General features: G+C 38.3%; 2 protein-coding genes across 3 annotated transcripts in view; both read left to right on the top strand.

Moving 5' to 3' along the window:
• The first annotated feature begins 421 nt into the window (after nucleotides 1–421).
• Nucleotides 422–5,376, top strand: dazl (deleted in azoospermia-like). Its single transcript, XM_028035392.1, has 10 exons — nucleotides 422–535; nucleotides 1,180–1,302; nucleotides 1,741–1,832; nucleotides 2,428–2,479; nucleotides 2,572–2,638; nucleotides 2,911–3,050; nucleotides 3,131–3,211; nucleotides 3,386–3,436; nucleotides 3,672–3,742; nucleotides 4,156–5,376. Exons 1-9 carry the CDS (start codon nucleotides 533–535, stop codon nucleotides 3,714–3,716), a joined length of 654 nt encoding a protein of 217 aa, XP_027891193.1. The 5' UTR covers nucleotides 422–532; the 3' UTR covers nucleotides 3,717–3,742; nucleotides 4,156–5,376.
• Nucleotides 5,377–6,362: 986 nt separating this feature from the next.
• The window catches only part of rftn1a (raftlin, lipid raft linker 1a), a 49,080-nt gene continuing 35,917 nt past the window's right edge, over nucleotides 6,363–19,525 (top strand). The window contains exons 1-2 of one of the 2 annotated variants that reach the window (XM_028036668.1): nucleotides 6,363–6,761; nucleotides 16,366–16,517. In XM_028036668.1, the coding sequence (XP_027892469.1) occupies nucleotides 16,370–16,517 (148 nt within the window). In that variant the 5' untranslated portion in view covers nucleotides 6,363–6,761; nucleotides 16,366–16,369. The remainder of the gene's footprint in view (nucleotides 6,762–16,365; nucleotides 16,518–19,525) is intronic. The other variant, XM_028036669.1, reaches the window with a different exon arrangement.

Raw genomic sequence — 19,525 nt, 5'->3', positions numbered from 1 at the left:
TACGGATTGATAAATTAGCTCATGCATATTCCAAACCATTTTTGAATTAAAAAAAAGTGTTTTAATGTTTTTCCCGCTAAAAAAAAGCAGGTAAAACGTAAAAACTGCTATTTAAAAACAAAAAAGGCTTTTACTAAATAATTAAAGAAGAATATTAAATAAAAATTAATTACAAATGTGCAACTTAAAAGTTATATGATTTATGTCATTATGAGAAACAATAAAAAAAAAAAACGTTTTTATTTGCTAGATCGTTCATTCCGACAAATATAACATTTCGCAGGCAAACTCTATGCACATTTTCAGTAGCTGTAATCTTTTTTTTTTTTTCAGTAGCTGTAATCTGGATTTTACAATTTTGCTTCCTCAGGAAAAAAAGAAGAAAGAAAAACAAGAAAAACTGTTAGTGGCTCTCAGCATCTTGAGTCACGTGGTGAGCCTTTGGGCGTGGTTTAGTCTTAGTGCAGTGGTTGTCTCGGCAGGTCGTCGGCTTCAAAGTCCATCTAAGTTATTGGTTTTTATTGTTTTAGCCATGGTAAGTCTCTGTGTACAACATAGTATGCATCCTAGAGGTACAAATTATTTAAAAGAGCGTGCTAACTGGAGATTATTGGTAATAACGATGATATGCTAGCTAACCGATGCTAGCTAAAAACGGCGGAATATTTCCCCTAGCAAATGTTAGCTTGACTAAAAACGAATTTAACCTATACTCAAGATTAGATTCGCCCAAAAAAAAAAGTGAGTCAGGTTAACAGCGTAGGCGTTTTGGTCGACGTGTCTTTGCTTCCTTTGTGCCCAGTGATAAAAGTCGGTACTTGTGAGCTGAAGCGGGAGTGTTGAATTGTGGAAGCAGCAATGTTCGCCTGAAAACTAGAGCGTTAAGTTCCAGAACAAAACTCCATGTTAGTTACAATATTAGTGGTTTGTTTGAAAATTGAATAGAGAAATAGTTTAATTTGCATTTATCCATTTTTTTCTTGTAAAGTTTTTTTTTTTTTTTTTTCTGGCGAGAACATGGCCGCCATGTTAGACAGTGTAGCCTGCTGCTCAAGGTCAAAATGTCAACAAGCCTCTGCTCCAAACCTTCCATGATGTAGATTTTACTAGGACCCGTCACTTGTGATATTCACACGACATTCGTATATCTCAAATGTTACTCTTTTTTTTTCCTGCAAGGATTTCAACAAGCCAAGAACCATTACCCAGACTGTACCTTCTTTGAAGTTATCTAATGGATACATTCTGCCAGAGGGCAGACTGACCCCCAACGCCCTTTTTGTGGGTGGGATCGACATGAAGGTGAGCTTATACTTCATTTCAATTTCATTGAAATCATATATAGGTTATTAATGGTTCTGTGTGGACTGATGTTGAACTGGGGCTAATATTTTTATTCCATCATTAAAAAAACCCATCATCTTATGTATTATAATTCTTGGAAATAATAACAAAAATGCGACAATGGGATTAATTAAAAGCTGAAAAGCAAAACAGCTCTTTTACTTATCCAAATACATGCACTTAAATTAGAGTAAACCGTTTTAATTCTACTACAGCCTTAATACATAAGCAGCATCAGTTTCTGTTGCATACAGCCTCGTTCTATTGAAATTGCAATCCAGTCTTAATTTTCTACAGTCAATCTCAGTTGATCATAGGCTAATTAACAAAAGATTATGTTGATAGCAATTGATTTTTTTTTTTTTATGTTTTACTTTTTGTTGTTTAAACCATTAGGTGGATGAAAATGAAATGCGTGACTTCTTTACAAGATATGGCAATGTCAAGGAAGTAAAAATAATCACGTACCGTGGAGGGGTTTGCAAAGGGTGAGTATATTTAGAGGTGTGTTGTCATAGTCGCAGTTTAAAGTTCACACAAGTTTGTTCTTGAAGAAGAGTTGATGCAAATTTGTGTCAAGTTGAGACACTAAGACTAAGAATTTGCTTTTTTTAAAAAGATATGAAAAACATGAACAAAGTAACTTTTACTGTGTTCACTGGTTTAAAGTTTTATTCTTAAGCATACCTGAAGTAAGCCCTGCTCCCAAAACAAACACACAGCCTGAACTTTCCTTTTGTGTTAATGTTACACTTTTACTTGATTTACCACTCTGTAGAGAGGTTTGTGTCCATTTAGCACAAATTCTACTTTCACTAAATAGACGTTACAAGGACAGTAGCCAATACTGCCACCCTGTGGCAACACAACACCACACAGTCACATCATTTGGCACTAAGACATCCCTGCTAACATATTGGTGAATGACGCAACAGCAGACCTTCAGTTGGGTCCATTCTTTAATGGATTTGCACAATGTTCTACTGTATATTATTAGTTGAAATGAGTGAATGGATTTTTATGGCTATTTTCCGCTTCATATTTTCCATCATTAAGTCTGTGGACTGCTTTGTGTGTTCCTAGGTACGGGTTTGTGTATTTCAATGAAGATGTCAACATTCAGTCAATCATTGAGGTCAGTGAATGTCTTATGCATTAACCTTTTATGTAACTACCAGGATTCATATTTTCTGCATAATGCGCATATATATCCGTTATCCTTTACAGCAACAGATCAGTTTTAAAGGGCGGAAACTCAAGCTAGGCCCTGCAATCATGAAGCAACGGAGTCCACGTATGTTCATTTCTCTTCACATTAACTTTCTGGGACTAAGTCTTTGCCTTTAAACTCTAGCGGAGGCAAAAATGAATAATCTTGTTCACGCTTTGCATCAATGATCATCAGTGTGTGTAAGCTTGACAGTGGTACCTCTGGAAGTAATGGAAATGCCCACAACTTAGAAAAGGAGAAAAAAAAAAAAGGCCTTTCGGGAAAGTTCAGTGTGGTTCATCATTGCCAACAAGAAACTGATTTCTTACTTTATTTTTTTATTTATTTTTTTTCAGGATCCATACCATCCCGTCTGGTTGGTTCCACTCCTTGGATGAGTCCTAGCCAATATATCTACTGTGCGTGTTGCTCACCAATGGGAGGAGGGGTTACACAGCCCTCACCTGTCTACAGCGGAGGCAACCCGTACAATCAGGTAACTGTTTTCCTCTTTCCGCTGTCTTTCCTCTCCACATTAACTGTTGATAAGGCTGTTCTTACTGGTTCTTGGAACAGCCGTACTCCTACAGCAGCTTCAGCGGGGTGATGGTTCCACAGATGCCGATGAGCTACGCACAGAATCCCTACCCCTACCAGGTAAATGCATAAACACAGCAGATAGTAGGATGTAGCCTGTATTGCTTCCTCCACTGTAGTTTCTGTTTGTGAAATAGACTTTAGTTTCTCTGGCTTCAGTTTTCCTTAAGAGGCGAGCTTGTTGTGTTGTTGCTGTTTGCTTGACATCTGACCTCTCTCACCTCCAACACGTAGTACACTCCAGCTCCCTGGACCCCAGACCAAAGGACTCGGCCTGTCAATCAGGTGATTATTTATCTTACTCCAATTTATTGGAAACACTTGTTTTCTTTCTTTTTTGCTCAAAACAAATTTTCAAAATAGTCTTCTGTATTTGTCATATTTTTTTTCTGCCCAAGTCGCCACTTCTTTTGTTTTGATTGTAATATTCAATCCCACCACTAGAGATTGCTGTTGTGCATAGGAATTTTTAAGCAAGTACTTGTCCTGGCTGTTTTCTGATCCTAAGCCTTGTTTTTAGAGCTTTGTGGATTGTGGAGTCCAGACTATGTTGACTGTGCTGTAGTTGAAAGCTACTGAGCTTTCTGCAAGGTAAAGCTACATCTGCATGTTTTTGTAAGCAATGCGTCTACGAAAAGGATTATTGAACCTCAACATTTGACATAAATTTATGTATTTCAGTACAATATGGAGGAATTGAGGAATGTATTTTTTTCGGGGTTCTTACATCTTTGACAAAAACTCCTTTTTTCCACAACTAACCAAAGACTTTATCCTTGGATGGAATTGAATAAAAATTATTCTCTGAATTTCACACTGCATTTATGTAGCAGGTCATCAGTTATTTTGTTTTTTTTTTACTAATACAATAAATTACCAGAAAAAATGACTTGAGTTTTCATTATCCTGTAATTATAGTCATAATAATTAACAGAAATAAAGGCTTAAAGTGTTACTAGTTTTAAGAAATGGCTCATTTCCTTGTGCTCTTTCATCTTTTCCAGACGCAAACTGCAGTAGCTTCAACAAGTCAAGATGTGGACATCTTGGCATTCTGGACGTCTGAAAGCATCCAGACTCCCCAGATTGTTTTCAGAACGCCCTCGTCTCTCCCGTCAATGTTTTTTCAGAGCCGTTTTAACACCAGACTTCTTGAGCTTTCAACGTAAACCGAACCACTCCGCTCCAAGTCACTTGAACCAAAATCGGTGAGGTTGACCTGTGGTCGGCTGCTTTTAAATCACACAGATCACAGAGACTTTTATAAACGATGAGAAGAGCACGTTTTGGTATACCAGCCAAAACATGGGATCACTTTTTTTTTTTCTTTTTTACAGTCCCAAGCAAAACAAAACAAATGGAAAGGCTTTTAATCTCACTTTTTCTGTTTATTTATATATTAAGTTTAATTAATTTTTTTCTATTTCATTGGTTTTGTCCAGTCTGTTTTAAGGGCTCTCTGTACATAGGAAGGAAAGCATTTGTATATTTGTACATTGTTACAATCTGTTCTCTACAGTGGATTTTTTTTTTTTTGTCAGGTCTAATGCTGCTCTGATTAAGATCTTTATTAACTTTCCTACAGCATAAGGGCACGATCATAAATTTTAAGCACTCTGGCATTTTGCGCTCCCTTTTTATTTCACTGGGTGTCACTGTGGTAAATGAAAGGCAGCCTTGGCCTCGCACCTCATCACCATTAAGAATTGTTGTTTTGGTCATTAGTTGTAAATGTTCGTCATGTGCCTCCAGAAGTTCGCAGTCAAAGACAGTCACAGCATCAATTCACTTTGCTTTGACTCATTAATCAACTAATGTTAGGATAAAAAGGAGAAAAGGACAGTTTTTCAAAACTTGTTACAGCCTGTTTTCCACTAGTTGGGTTACTCACAGTTCAGATATGTTTTTTTGTTTTTTTTTGAGGGGGGTTTGATTGCATGTCTTGTGTAAAGGATTTTAGACATTTAATAAGTGAATACACTGGATGTGGTTTTAAGTTTCATTTTAAACAGAGCTTAATATAGATGCACATTAGCATGTGGTGTACATCAGTTTTTCTTTCTTATCTAATAGTTTCTGGACGTTGACCTCGAGTTGCGGAGGCACCATTGTGTTGAGACGTTTTTGTTCAGAGAGCCTGAGAAAGTCACTGTTTGAAGTTTTGTTTTTGTTTTTTTGTTGGGTTTGAATTATTTTGTTCAATAAATAAGTTCAGTTTGTCATAATTCTGTCTGATTTTTACCACAACTTTGTGTCGAAACTTGCGGGATGTGTCTTCGGAGCTGTCGAGAGCAGCGTAGCTCCGATCCGCCTCCCCGTTGGTGGTTGCCGCTCCTCAGTCAGGCTTGCCTGGCAACAAGCTCCTCGTCTTTTGGTCAGAGGACGTTTTGTTTTCGTCACAGTCTGATGGTGTGACCGTGGGTCCCCAGAGTGCCCCTTCCAGCCTTTGGCCCACCCTCCCCTGAGCCCCCTGTCAGACGTTTCTGAATTATGGATTAGTCTGGATAGCTCCTTATGAAATATAAATTTTCCTAAGAAGACCCCTGAAAAACATGCATTTAACCTTAATTGTAGCTTTATGGGATTCACGCGTAGGCTGAACAACTTGGCATTGCTTTAAATAGTGCGGAAAAACTACTTATATAAGTTCATATTGGTCCACCCGCTCATCTGTACTTCCATTTATTCCACCATCTATCCCTTCATCTATTCTTCCATTTGTCTGTTTAAGCCCATTCATTTGTGCCACCACTCATTCATTTCGCCATCCATCTACTCCATTCATCATCCATTATTTTAATGATGCATCTTTCCATGTTTTCTGCATCTTTCATCCACCAACCAATCTATTTGTCCATCTAATCCTCCAAGTTATCGTCCATCCATCCAGCAGCCATTAGTTTTTTTTTATTCACTGATCCATCTCTTTTTCCATTTATCAACCATCTATTCATCTATTATTCTCTCCATCTTTCCTTCATGCACTGGTCCACTGTTTCAGTTTCGGTTCAACATTCTTTAGTTATACTTTTTAAGCCTTACCTGTTTGTTCGTCCATTTTACCTTCAATTTTTTTCAAGTTTAATGTCTTACATTTTGTATATATATATTTTTTTAGATTTGACAAAAAATGGACTGGAGAACTTTGGATAAAGTCTTGAATTTCGACATGGGGAGAATTTTTTTTTTTAAATCAAACTAATCCAAAAGAAAGCTATTCGGTTGCATACTTCCGCTCATTTATAATATCGTAGTTTAATCTGCCTGCTCTTTGTATGCAACCACGTAAATCACCTGCATGTTCAGTCATTTCATAGTCCTTGCAGCGTTTGGTGCAGCAAGAAGGGAACAACAGGAAGGCGAGGAGAGATGATAATCCGCCCCCCACCTACTCCTCAAGCAGTCGGAGCCAGACGGAGTGTTTACCATGAGCCGAGCTTCCACTCAGCTGTAGTTCCTAGATGAGGGATTCATGTTTTCCTCCCATTGGATCGCAGTGGCTGCGGGAGCCGCACGTGCCGTGACGGGGAGTGAAGACAGTGAAGACGTTAGAGGGCGCGAGGAGGGTTTCAGTCCACTTCCTAAACAGACCGAGACCACCTCTTAACGGGTAAGTATCTCTTTATTTACTGCTTTTTTTCTTTTTTTTTTTTTTTTTTTTAGAGCGGTTTCTGCTGAAGATGTACGGTAAAATTAGCTACCGAAGTTAAATCCGTTATAACTTCCTAAATATTCTGAACAAACATGTTTTTTTTATCCCCCTCCTACTGTAGCGTGTTTAAAAACAACTTTACAGTCAGCTAAACTTACCTCATATTCTCAGACTCTTTCACAATAAAACTAATGTCATCTCCGAGCATCCTGTCATTTCACTATTGCTTTTCCGTTTGTAATTGAGCAGCGGAGCGAACTGAATAAAGCCCTTCACTCGCTGTCACAGGTTTGCGTGAACTCGGCATATGTGTGACGAAGTGCGTGTCCGTGCGTAAATGTGTCACGAAGCGACCTGTCGTGTATCAGTTATCTGTTACCAAACCACTGTAGGATCTACAAGGAAACTTTTTAGTTTTATGTGGTTAACTTGCTGGTTGTCAAAAATCTTCATCAGTTGACCTAAACTCTCCAATCCAAAAACAAATATCGACTGATTTTCTATATATAAGTGCTAATAAAAGATCATATAATCTCTCAAATCATTTTACTATCCTTATACTATCCTCTATGTATGTTTAAACTTTAATATAAAATTCCTGGCGTTGATGTTTGTGGTGTATTTATAAAAGCATTTAAGATGCTTTATTTTCTTTATACTCTACCAATTTTGATGCAATGTCTTGTGTTCCTTTTCTTAAAAAAAGAAAAAGTAGCACAGGATCTTCCACAGCCATGTGGGATGAACTTGGCTGTGCTGACCCAACAACATACTATTTCAAGCAAGGCTGCACCCACACAACATGCAAGGGGCATCAATTAGCGATGAGAAATTTCACATAAGTGCCCACTTCCAACTAAGCCAATATGAAAGAGCCAGTATAAGACTCTCAATAAATAAAAGACTTTAAGAATATTAGAAAAATATATTAAAAAATGCATTTCACAAAAAACAAAATTGAGTTGGAAAACATTAGTGTAAAATGTCTAACATCTATGGTACATATGTTTCAGTGCTTTTAAAACTCAAGTGTTCATTAATCTTAATTTTACCTTTTAATGGTAATGGTTTAATGGTTGGTTCTTTGTATCATCACTTTAGGCCTACTTCAAGTAAATAAAAATTTCAACTACAGACGACTCAAAAGCAATCCAGTGTCTTTAAAAACAGTGAAATAGCCATTTAGCTCGGATGTGACGAGGACAGACAGTGAAGACATTAGAGGGAGATGCCAGTGTTTAATGCCAGTGGAAATATTCAGATTTCAGTTCCACTGGCATTAAACAACTGCAATACAATTGTTTCTTCTAAACATTACAGCTCTCTGAAGGTATGGATGCCCTGGGTGAAGGATCATATTTTCAATTTTCAAAACCATCACGGCCTCCTTAAATAACCTTTATTAAAGACTCACATTTTCACAATATTGTCAGATTATAACAAATGTCTATCACATCTAAACCGAGCAATTTAGACCAAGCAATTTTGTTCTTATGAGTGTTTTGAATATCTTTGACAAACTTTTAAAAGGTCCACAAACAGTCTATAAATAACATTGAGCTACCAGAAAGCACATTCCAAATCTTAACTAATCTTCTTTATCAATATGTGAAAAAGAATATATAGATTTGTTTTAGCTAAGAATTGAGAAAATGATAATAGATAGGAATCCATGTTTGGATGTTGGATAGCAACATATTTTTATTTTCGTGAACATTTTTTGGATCCAAGATGAAGTTGAATGAGTCACATTTGTAATTTCCAGCCAGAACTTCTATGCTCTTATAGTTTCAGCACCTCTGCACCTTTTTTATTTCCCAGCTGCCCTCCTAACACGTATGAAGCAGCTCTGACTGGGTTTCTGTGAGGCAGAAGAGGAATGGAGTTTCACATTTATTTGATTTTTTGGTTTAAAGGGAAACGAAGTCATGACATAACCACATTAAATGAGTTACATGTTGATCTTTAACTGTACAGTTATGGAGCTAAACTCATTAAGACTGAAGACTTCTAATTGTGAGAGCAAGAGTTTGGTCACAGTGCATGTCACTCTGTTTCGCTTGTCAATCTTGCATTTACATATTAGCTGCTAATAAACAAGTACAGATCTGATTTAAACCCCCAAAAATGTTTTACTTTTTGACCAAATACATTATCATTTTAGCTTATACACCTACACACACTTTACATGGATATATTCCCAAATAAAAAATGCTTACCAAGACATATTTAAGAAAATAGAATAAAGTAGGACGCACGATACATTGATACCAACAATGTATCGTGTAGGCACTGGCAGATCGGCTCAATTAGTAAAACTGGGCTGATGTTAATAACCAATGTTTATTTCCATTTTGTAGTTGTTTCTGTATGTGTTTCGGGAGTGGGAAACTGCAGTGATGCAGTGGAGGCTTTGAGGTGTTTAAAGCAGAGAAGCAATGTCAGGGGTGTGGTCATTATTTTTCACTGTACTAAATGGGTATGTATCTATCTAACTAGTCATCAATCAATAAATCGTTGGCTGTAATGGCAATATTCATATTGGTTATCACCAATTTTGTTATAAAATTTTTTAGATCACCTAGAACAAACATAAAAACTACTTCCGTATTAGTATTTCAGGGCTTGTTGCATTACAACTATTGCTAACTGTGGTTTTAAAACTGTTTTATCCTCTTAACTATTTTTTTTTTTGTAAACAGGATATGAGTGGAATGGCTTTATTTCTGCAAGCTGACGTGCAGTGTGCAGCAAGGACCTGCAGGGGCTTGGGGGCATATGCAGTATATCATTTTACATTAGATTTTACAATCTAGGGCAAAATATAATGACTTTGCTCCTATAACCAGTTTTTGTGTGTGTGTGTGTAATCCTCTCTGTTCTGCCTAAGCTGCTTTGTTTTTAGGGAACTGTGCAAGAAGTTGTGTGGCAGACCAATACATCACTGTCATAATTAGTTTTTATCCTCCTTGCGCAGCCTCATTAAAACACCGTTTGAGGTGACTACATTTCTGCATGGAGGAATCACACCTCCCTCCAGGCAGCTTGACATGCTCCCCACTCTGCTCCCTGCCTGTCTGTCTCTCTCCATTTCCTCCTCCTTCTGTCTTTTCCTCCTCATTTCATTACTGCCCCCCTTTTTACTTCCTCCCTCCATCCATGGCAGCATCCCACATCTGAGACTTGGTGCAGCCCAGTGGGAGGGAGGCCCCACTCCGCAGGAATCGGTCTGTCACCTCTGATTTTGAAATGCAGTGAAATACTGTACAATCATGAGGTGTACATACAAGAACCATAAAACTACAGACTGCTGATCCTGTCTCGGCCTAATAAAATTTTTATTATTGTAATTTATAGGAGACAGTACTGTGCAAAAGGAACTAGGAATGTATCCAAAACCCTTCAAAAAATAATTAATTATACTATTTTTTCAATTAGAGATAACTAGAAGGAAAAAAAAAAACAATCAAATCAGTTTTTTTCTTTAAAGCAACCAAGAAAAAAATCTAACAGGTCCTGTTGAGCATCTTTTAGTACTTGCCACTGTGTGTTTCTGCAGATATAGGCTGGGCTCTGTGGGCGTCAAACCATCTGTTATAGGGATCTTGTTCATCTCACTGCTGAAAAGATGGTGCTCCCTGCTAAAGTATTCCCTCTCCAAGGATACCAAAACAGACACATTGCTAACTAGGGTTTCGGCTTTAGAAAAATGTCTAAAAAATGCTTTATACAACAACAAGTAATTTGTCATCTTTTTATGCAGTGTAACAAAATTCTGTTTCATCAATTGATTCCTAAGCACCAGTACTGCTAGTATATTTAGCTGAATTCGGATATGTCACAAAGAAGATTGTACAATCAAAAGCACAACAATCTTTGAATTATGGGTTTATGTACTGCATGCCTGATTGCATCTTTAAATAATCAACGCCCTCATCTGAGGGATAACAGGCAGGTTGCACTTAATTTGGTCCCTAAGCCAGTTTTTATTTCTTGTTTTTGTTTGGTTGTTTCATAACCAGGTTTTTAGCTAAGAAAAAAAAGCTGCTGCCGATCTTTGTCCTGCAACTTTGAAATGTGTTTCTGCTTCAACACACCTGAGTCAAATAATGAGGTCATTAGCATGACTCTGGAGAAGATGACTGCATACTGAGGAGGTGATGCAGGAGTGTTGGATCAGGGACACGTCTAAAAGTTCCAGGACCCCAGACTTTGAGGCCCCTACTCTATATCAACCATGCTTTTCTAATCTTTTCACCCTTTTGTACCTTTACGGTTTTTGTTGATTTATGCCCAGTTTTTTTGGCATGATATTGTGCTGTCAACCGCTTGACATTCTGCACCACTCTTAGTTTGTTCTTGCCAGTCATGAAAATACTGAGCTACAAAAGACAAAACCTGATGGGTCATGGTTTAAATATATCTGTAAGAAACTGAAGTGGGGATGAATGAAATGACAATGCATTGGTAAAAAAAATATTAATCTGTAGGTCTTTTGACAACCAAAAATTTTAAGTGATTTTTGGGAATTTGCTTAGTCTTCTGACAGGAAATATGATTGCGTCTCCAAGCTATAATTTTTTTTCTTGGCAGATAATGTGAGGGGCCCTATGGCATCCTTTTATTTTATTTTGTTTCACTCTACCAATTTTGCTTTTTCTGTTTTTATTTTTCCAGATTTTAGGATGTGAATCTGAAATGTTAAAGAAAAATAAATAGCAAAAAATAAATAAATAAATAAATTATGGTACAAAATTGGAAATGGAACTTATTATGCCAGGGAAGAATTTTGCTGCTACAAAGCAGCAGCTATAGGCTCTGGTGTTAGTCTGTCTCAAAGCACACCACATTCTGTTTATTCTCACTTGGCCAGATGTGTCACCGCCTAGGCATTCATAGAGCCTATCATCTACAATAAGTCATCTACCATCATCCATTTATCATATCTTTCACTTAATGCAGAACTGAATATAACTAAAGTAGATTTAGATTCTTAAAATACTCTTATATCAAAATACATTGCAAGAATTGAAGAAAAACTTGGACTTGTTTACCTGTTCACACCATTATTTCTTCTGGACACATAATGCAACCAGTAGAACCTCTACTGGTCATAAGTCCAATTCCTAAGTTGCATTCAAGTATACAAAAAAATGTCATCTAGTTCTTTCTTTTTTTATGCAATGGTTTTGACTTCAGATAGTGCTTAGTGGATGGAAGAAAAAAACATGTCAGCCTCTCAAAGGTGGTTCTATCTAATTTCACTTGGATTTTTCCTTGGTCTGAGTCCATATGCAGTTTTCTCTCCAGATGAATAATGTTTCTTGTAAAACCATCATCCCTCAAGTGGCACTGGAGGTAGTACAGCAGTGACAAAGTGCAGGCAGATTATGCTCTCACATAAATCCCCTGCCATTTCAAAACCTCTCCGTTACAAGAGATTCTCTAATGAGAAGCCCTCTGCTACTCCCTGTCTTTTACCTCAGTCTCTTTTTTTATTCCTTTCATCTGTCTCACTCTTCTCTCCCTTTTTGGCAAAAGGGTCTCTTTTTTTTTTGCTGTCAATGCCCTTTTCTCCCAGTGTGTTTGTGTGACAGCAAGGGAGAGGTTGTATTTGAAGTCAACTCACAGAGAAAAAGGCCCCAGAAAGGCCTCCAGTCTTAAGCTCAGATGAATTTCTCTGCCACTACAACCTTATGTTTTCATGTCAGTGTTGTGTTCAATTAGAGACATGTTTTTTAACCCTCTCTGACAGAGTTCATCTGTTAAAAGTGAGGTCTAGGCATAGGACTGAATTATCGGTATACAATTAAAGAGCAAATGAGATGCTGGATCAAACACCGACACACTTGGCTTTTCAGAGCCTAGATGTACAACCAGTCACCTTTCATCTGACAAAATCAACTGTCATTTGCAACATGACAGTTGTAATTTCAATAGTTGTTTAAAATACTGCATTATGCAAAGGAAATGGAGAGAAATATGGTTAAACATGTGGGTGATTTAGTTTAGGTGTCTTGGATTGGAATGGGGTTAACAACATATCTTCAAATCTAACCTCAGAGGCATAAGAGTGTCTGCTTTATGGTACAATTTAAAATATTTTCCCTCCTGTGCTTCAGCCTCCTTTTAACCTCAAATCCCTTTTCCCTAACTAGCCGGAGATGAATCCTGCTCAACATACCCACATGAAACTTTTGTCCCTTTAGCTGACAGATCATATTAAAGTAAACCCCTCAAGGATATTAAGTTGGGAGTAGGACTGCATGCTAACATTGTCATAACCCAGAGTTTCCTCTCTTTGGAGACATTGTAATACAGTAGTTTTCAGGACAGACTTGATAGGAGAGTTGCCTGAAAGAAAGTGTTTAAAAATGAAGTGAAGAGTGGAAAGCAAATATTTTTGCTGTCTAAAGACAGTAAAGATAGGAGAGTTTGATGTTGTAGGATGAGCTTTCGTTCAATTTCTGCCCAGAAACTTACCCATTCACTCTCTTGCATTTATTCAAAAATTGGCCAAGGAAGTAAATAGTCAAGGAGGGAGATGTAGGTATTCATCTCTCCAGCAACACTCTCCAACTTATTCTGAGAGATCCTGAGGCATTGTCAGACCAGAAGTGATGCATAGTCCCTACTGATGCCTTTCAATAGGCTAATTCTCTGTGATTGAAAGAGCAACATTGTGGCTTGCAAGAGCCAGAATTAACAGGAATAGACTATCTAGTCTTTCTGCATGTCTGAAATTGAGCTGAGTAACATGGGGGAAACCCAGAGAACCTTCTCCCTAGAAAAATTCTCCAGCTTGTTCAGTTTGAATCACAGTTTGAATCATCATGCCAAGATTATATAGTCTGCAGTGAATTTTGGGTTTTCACAGGAGGCTTTCCTATTTGGACAGGGCTGCAAAACTTTCGAAGGGAGGGACCCAAGAGGCATCCTGATCAGATGTTCAAATCACCTCAACTGACACTTTTTGCTTTGAAGGAGCATCATCTCTACTCTAAGCTCCCTGTGGATAACAGAAGTTCTCAATGTAAGGTTGAGCACAACCATTGTAGGCTCAACATGTAGCTACAGTGGCTTGTATGCAAGATGTCATTTTGGATGGGATCCATTTCTCGTGAGTATAAATGAGGGTCAAAACTTTGGTGAACCAGTAAATCAAGAGCTTTGCTTTTTGAGTCAGCTCCTTTGAAGTGCAGTAAAATGAACTCTGTACAAGGGGTTGGTCTCTACCTCAAGTGAAAGAGTTCTGCTGTTTTGAGAATAAGATGGATTAGGACAAGGGTAGGTTAGTTGGGACCTCCTCAGCAGTAGTGGCTAGCTCTTGGCTCTTGTAGTGTCGTAGTGAAGAAAGAGATGAGCCTATAAGTGAAGCTCTTGATTCACCAGTTTACCTTTGTGGTCATGAGATAAATCAAGGTGGAAAGGACAACATCTCTGCAGGGTTCTCAGACTTGGCCTTAGATATGCAGTGAGGAGCTTTTTAGCCAAGGAATAGTTCAGAGTAGAGCTGCTACTCAAAAGGAGGTAGTTGGAGTGATTTCCGAAAGCCTCTCTTTAGGGGTTTTCTGGGCACTTTATGCTACATGGAGACCCCAGGGAAGACCCAGAACTCTTGAGAGGATTATTGTATCCCTTCTGGTCTGGGATCTGCGAGAATGAGATGGAGAGGGACACTTCGGAAAATGTGTGAGCATCCTTCCTAGATTTGTCACCCCTGCAACTTGATCTCAGTTAAGTGGAAGACTATGGATGAATGGTTGGATGGACGACTCAGCTGTGTGGAGCATCGCAAGGCCCCTATCTGTCTATACAATCCCGTTTCATCCGGCCGTTCCTCGTTAACAAGATGCTTGATGTCGTCTCCTAGAGTTGTAAACTAGAGAGACCTATAGGGGGCGGTCCACCTTTTTCTAGTTGAGAAACACCCTCTTAGAGGAACGACCTCTCATCCCAGCTGCTTCAGACTTGGCTAGAATGTGACAGAATGTCACTTCGCTGTGGAGAATACAAATTCACAACTGAGACAACATAGAGGTCAGACGACACAAAGCAAAGAAAAGCTTGAAAGTCTTGTAATCAAATTGATTGAATGTAGTTTACTATAAAACTAATCAAGGGCATTGTAGAAGATGAATGGAGGCAGGTTAATCAAAGATGCTAGAAAGAAGCAGAAAATAGCTTAAACGGAAAAGGTGTGATTAATGTTTGGGTCTGATAAGTACTTCTGAAACGAAGCGAGCGGAAGAGCTGATGGCAGAAGAACTTAAGAGGAAAAAGTGGGGTGGTGGGAGGAAGAGGAGAGCTAAGAAACTGAGACATACTGAGTGTCTCACTCTCCTTCCACTAGAACTCCATCCCTGCTTCTCTCCTCATTTGTACTCATTATGAAAGACAGACATGTTGTATTAAAAGAATAATGACACCTAATTATTCCTACACTGCAAATTTTAAATATGTGTCCTCTTTAAAACAGATGAGCTAAGCATAAAAAAGATGCAGCCCTCTTTTTAGAACTTCATAACCTTTCAAAGCACTGTCAAAGCTAGAAGTCAGAAAACACACACAGACGCACACACACCCACAGCATAATGTGTTCTGTTAGGATCGTTAGCAGAGTTAATGTCCGTGCAGTTGGCCCAATGAGAGTTACCGTGTCATTCTCCACGCTCCCTGAACAGATACAGAGATACAGATATAGACCTTCCCCTGGGGAAGACAAACACATCAACTCATATAGATATGCAGATGTGCAGACGCAAATATTAAGCGTATCTGTGGGGATGGTTTGAGAGTAACAGTCCTGTCGCTTCGAATTAACTTGATGATATTTGACCCTTCCCCCCCTTTTTTTGGTGATTTTACCCTCCTTTTTTGTCTTTCCTCTACTTTTGTCTGTTTTTCTATGCTTATACATATTTAAACTGGCATTCTTAGGTAAAAATTGCTTTTTGAATGTCCAAGGAAGAAGGATACCTAAAAGAAATTCAACGGCTTATCCAAATCCTTCTTTTAAGATATTTTCAAGTGTTTCCATTTAGAAAAAGCCTTATATTATCAAATATTTCTCGGATCAGCATAGAAATAGGTTATCTATTTGACATCCTCAACGTTTTTTGCTTCCCCTTTCCTCTTTCCTGTCCGTGTCGTCTCATGTCGCTCTGCTTGACAGGGCAGGAAATCGCTCTCATTTCTGCTTTAATTCATTCTGATCAAACATGTCGCTCTCAATCAGCCCTATTTGATTAGGAGATGCCCGTATCACAGCCCGGCGAGTAGGTAATGGCTGACACGCTCATATTTCAGTTGGGGTGTGTGTGTGTGTGTGTGGTTGGAACGTGTCAGTTTGATTCACACATCGTTTCTCGAAGCTGAAGGTGGCATATGAACAATAGCAGTTATGTTTGTGTGTGACTATCACACTCCATAAAAGTGCAAATACATTGTTTATATTTAGAAATCATAACAATGCTCTCTCCAGCTTTATTGCCACAATTCTCTGAATGTTCTTGGTGATTTTTAAGTACTTTTAGCGCCATTTTCTCCTCAATCTTTCCAGAGAAATGGGGTGTAGGCTCCCAAAGCTGAGGAAGGCCGAGGAAAGGCATAGCCCTGGCAACATCTACTCCACCCTAAGACGGCCTCAAGTGGAGACTAAAGTTGGAGTGGCCTACACCTACCACTTTCTGGATTTCCTGTTGGGGAAAGAAGGTATGAGCAATTGGCTCCTGTTGTAAGAAATGATTGTCCTCTTGTGAGTAATTCAGATCGTAGGAATCCTCCGTTATGTCCTAAAGGTTTTATTCTTCCCTAGAGTCTGGCCTGTAAAATCTAAGCGAGACATCATGTGATGTGACACAACTTGACTCCCACACTTGCATTCTTGAAATAGTCATGTGTTACTGTTTTTTTTTTTTTTTTTTTCTTCATGTATCATCTTTTGGCTAAAGAGTCACTGGTGACTGAGGTTGTCGAGAGTCGGAATCATGTTTAGATTTTCACCTTCTGGAATCTGACTTTACTCTGCAGAAACACAAAATTTTACCAAGTATTTTTGGTGTACTTTCTAGTACAAATATCTTAGTATACTTGAAATTGTTTTGTCTTAGTTAGACAAAACTAACTTGCATGTAACTTTTCAGTATGACATAGAAGCTTGCTTTTAGCAAATAATTCCTTAATATTGATGTAAAAGTACTAGTTATAAGTGAAATAATCTGCCAGTGGAAAAAGACATTTTAACTTATAATGTGGGGAAAATGTCTTGTTCCACTGGCAAATATTAACTAAAGCTTTATGAATATATTTATTTCTTCCATTTAATTCATGTTATGCTAACTCCTGCATGACTATAGGCCGCTGCACCTTTTAATTGTTGCGGCAAGGACATAACCTCATATGACTTAAATTCTTCGACAAATTTTGGCTCAGCTACAAAAATGCAGCTACATGCCGACTATGTGTGTGCTTGACAATAAATAGATTTTAAAGTTGTTGACAGGGAAATATTGGGCCATTTCCAATCTTCACTACCCACGTTTGCACTTTCCAATGCAACCAACTTTTTTCAAAAGTCTCCTCATCAGTAGCTATAGTGCAACTGAGAGTAATTTATAAATTTTACTTTTCTATGAAGGCATCAAATGTTTGTTGAATAAACAGCATCATGTGCTGTTTAAACTTTTAGTCACATTCAACTGGAAGTACTTGCAGGCCCCAAAAATTACATTCTTCCCCCAAAATAAAACAATTTAAATGTGCCTGGGGTCAAAATTTGAAGACTAAGAAATACTCCAAAGTTAAAGAAAAAAACAAGAAGGGTGAAGCAGAGTTTGGTTGTGAAACAATATCCCAAAGTTTTAAGAGATTGAGATGCCAGCATGTAAATATTTTCTTTAGCAGTGACAGGAAATTGGTCAGAGTTGATTCAGCTTATCAACAACTGGATCTTTTTTAGTAGCAGCAAAATAAACTGAATACAAATGCTTGCCATATTTTCGAGACTTTTTTTCTAAAAAAAAAAAAAAAAGAAAGTCGTGTTTTATTATTCATTCTCTTCACAATAATGCATGGGCTTGTATTCTATCAAATCCCAATAAATTACGCTGAAGTTTATGGCTGTAATGTGAGAGAAAATGAAGTTCAAAGCGTATGAATACTTCTGTGGAACACAGTTTCTTTGCCAGTTTTAAATCATTAAAGTTATCTGGCCTTTTTGTTTATTTCCAAGCTTCTCTGTTCTTACTGTTCTACATCCATGTTCTCCCTTTCCTTTTGAAATAAAGTTAATTAATGAACAGTGAAGGAATATCAGACTCGGCTCCAACGAAAAGGACAGATCTTTGGCTCCGACATATTCTGGGAAAGCTTCATTCAGATCTGTTTCATATTTGTCCCAGTTCCAGTGTGGAGAAGGAGACTTCACATTTCCTTCGTACCGACTAATTCACACACCTTGTTCAGTTTCTTTTGCGTGTTTCGGTGGCTAAACATGAATATATATCTTAAATTGTTTTGGTCTACTATGTGGTGCCTTCTTATAACCAGAGCTGCTGCTATTCTGCTTCACACCCCTGAAAAATGTTTGGGTCAGCAGCTTTATAAAAGCTTATTTTTGGAGCGTTGTACTGCAAGTGTCTTTAGGGCAAAAGAGTGGCTTTTAAAGCTGAAGTTGTGTCTCTGTGCAGCTAGAGTTGCAAAGAGTTCAAAGACTTTAATTCTCAGACTCAGCTACACTGTTCGTGCGGTAGCAATGCCCTCCAACTCCCTCGCACAACGGCAAGGCGCCAAAGCTAAGGTGCATTTCGAAGGTGCCATCTTTGGGATTGCTTTTGTTTGTATTTGCTCGCGAATATGGAAAACAACCAAGTTAATGGGGGCGAATACATTTTTAAGCACATTGCATCTTGAATATATTTGATGAGAATCCTCTTGAGGCTGCTTTTCTAAAAATACCAGTTCTCCCATTGTGTGTCTGTGCGGTCTGTGAAGAAACAGACGTGAGGGACAGAGTAAGGCGAGGTAAAAAAAAAAAAAAAGGATTGAAGGAAACAATGCATTGAAGGATTATTTTAGGGGAAAAAAATGTTTCTCATGGCTGGCTGTTCCTATAATCCCACGCAGCGCACTCCATCACCTCACAAGCTGCAGGTGCGAGGAGCTCATTCAGATCCTATTTACATGCGTCTTCAAATGCAACAGTGTAACAGACAGCAGGCGAGGCGCCACAGCCCAGTGGCAACGGTCCGGTTGCCAGTCGGCTTCGCTATCAGCCAGTCCAGTTGTGTTTGGCGAATGGGTTCGGGCTGCTGGGTTGGCAGAGGGATTCCTGGCAGCCCGGAATGATGGTGCTGATCAAGAAACAAATCAAAGTCATGACAGCCACTTGTCTTTTCTTGTAACAGATACAGCAGCTCCGAAAAAAAAATGGTCATACCTCTTGAACTTTTCAGTTTTTTCACTTGCAGAGTGAGAGAACTCTGCAAGAGAAAAATATTACTCATTGCAACAAATTACCTTCAGAAATAACATAATTATTAAACAGTATCCACCTAATGACTGTGGATTTCACCAAGGTAGCATTTATGAAAGAGTGATACAAAGAGAAAATGGAAAGTAATGACATGTTTTGCTTGTGATTTGCCAGACGTTTTGTATGGAGCATATTGAAAATGTGGAGGAAGGTGTTTTACTTAGATGTGACCAAAATTGAACTTTTT

This window comes from Xiphophorus couchianus, chromosome 13 (assembly GCF_001444195.1).
Source record: "Xiphophorus couchianus chromosome 13, X_couchianus-1.0, whole genome shotgun sequence".
Classification (NCBI taxonomy): Eukaryota; Metazoa; Chordata; class Actinopteri; order Cyprinodontiformes; family Poeciliidae; genus Xiphophorus; species Xiphophorus couchianus.
Note: the sequence above shows the minus strand (reverse complement) of the source record. Positions and strands in the feature narration are given on the sequence as shown.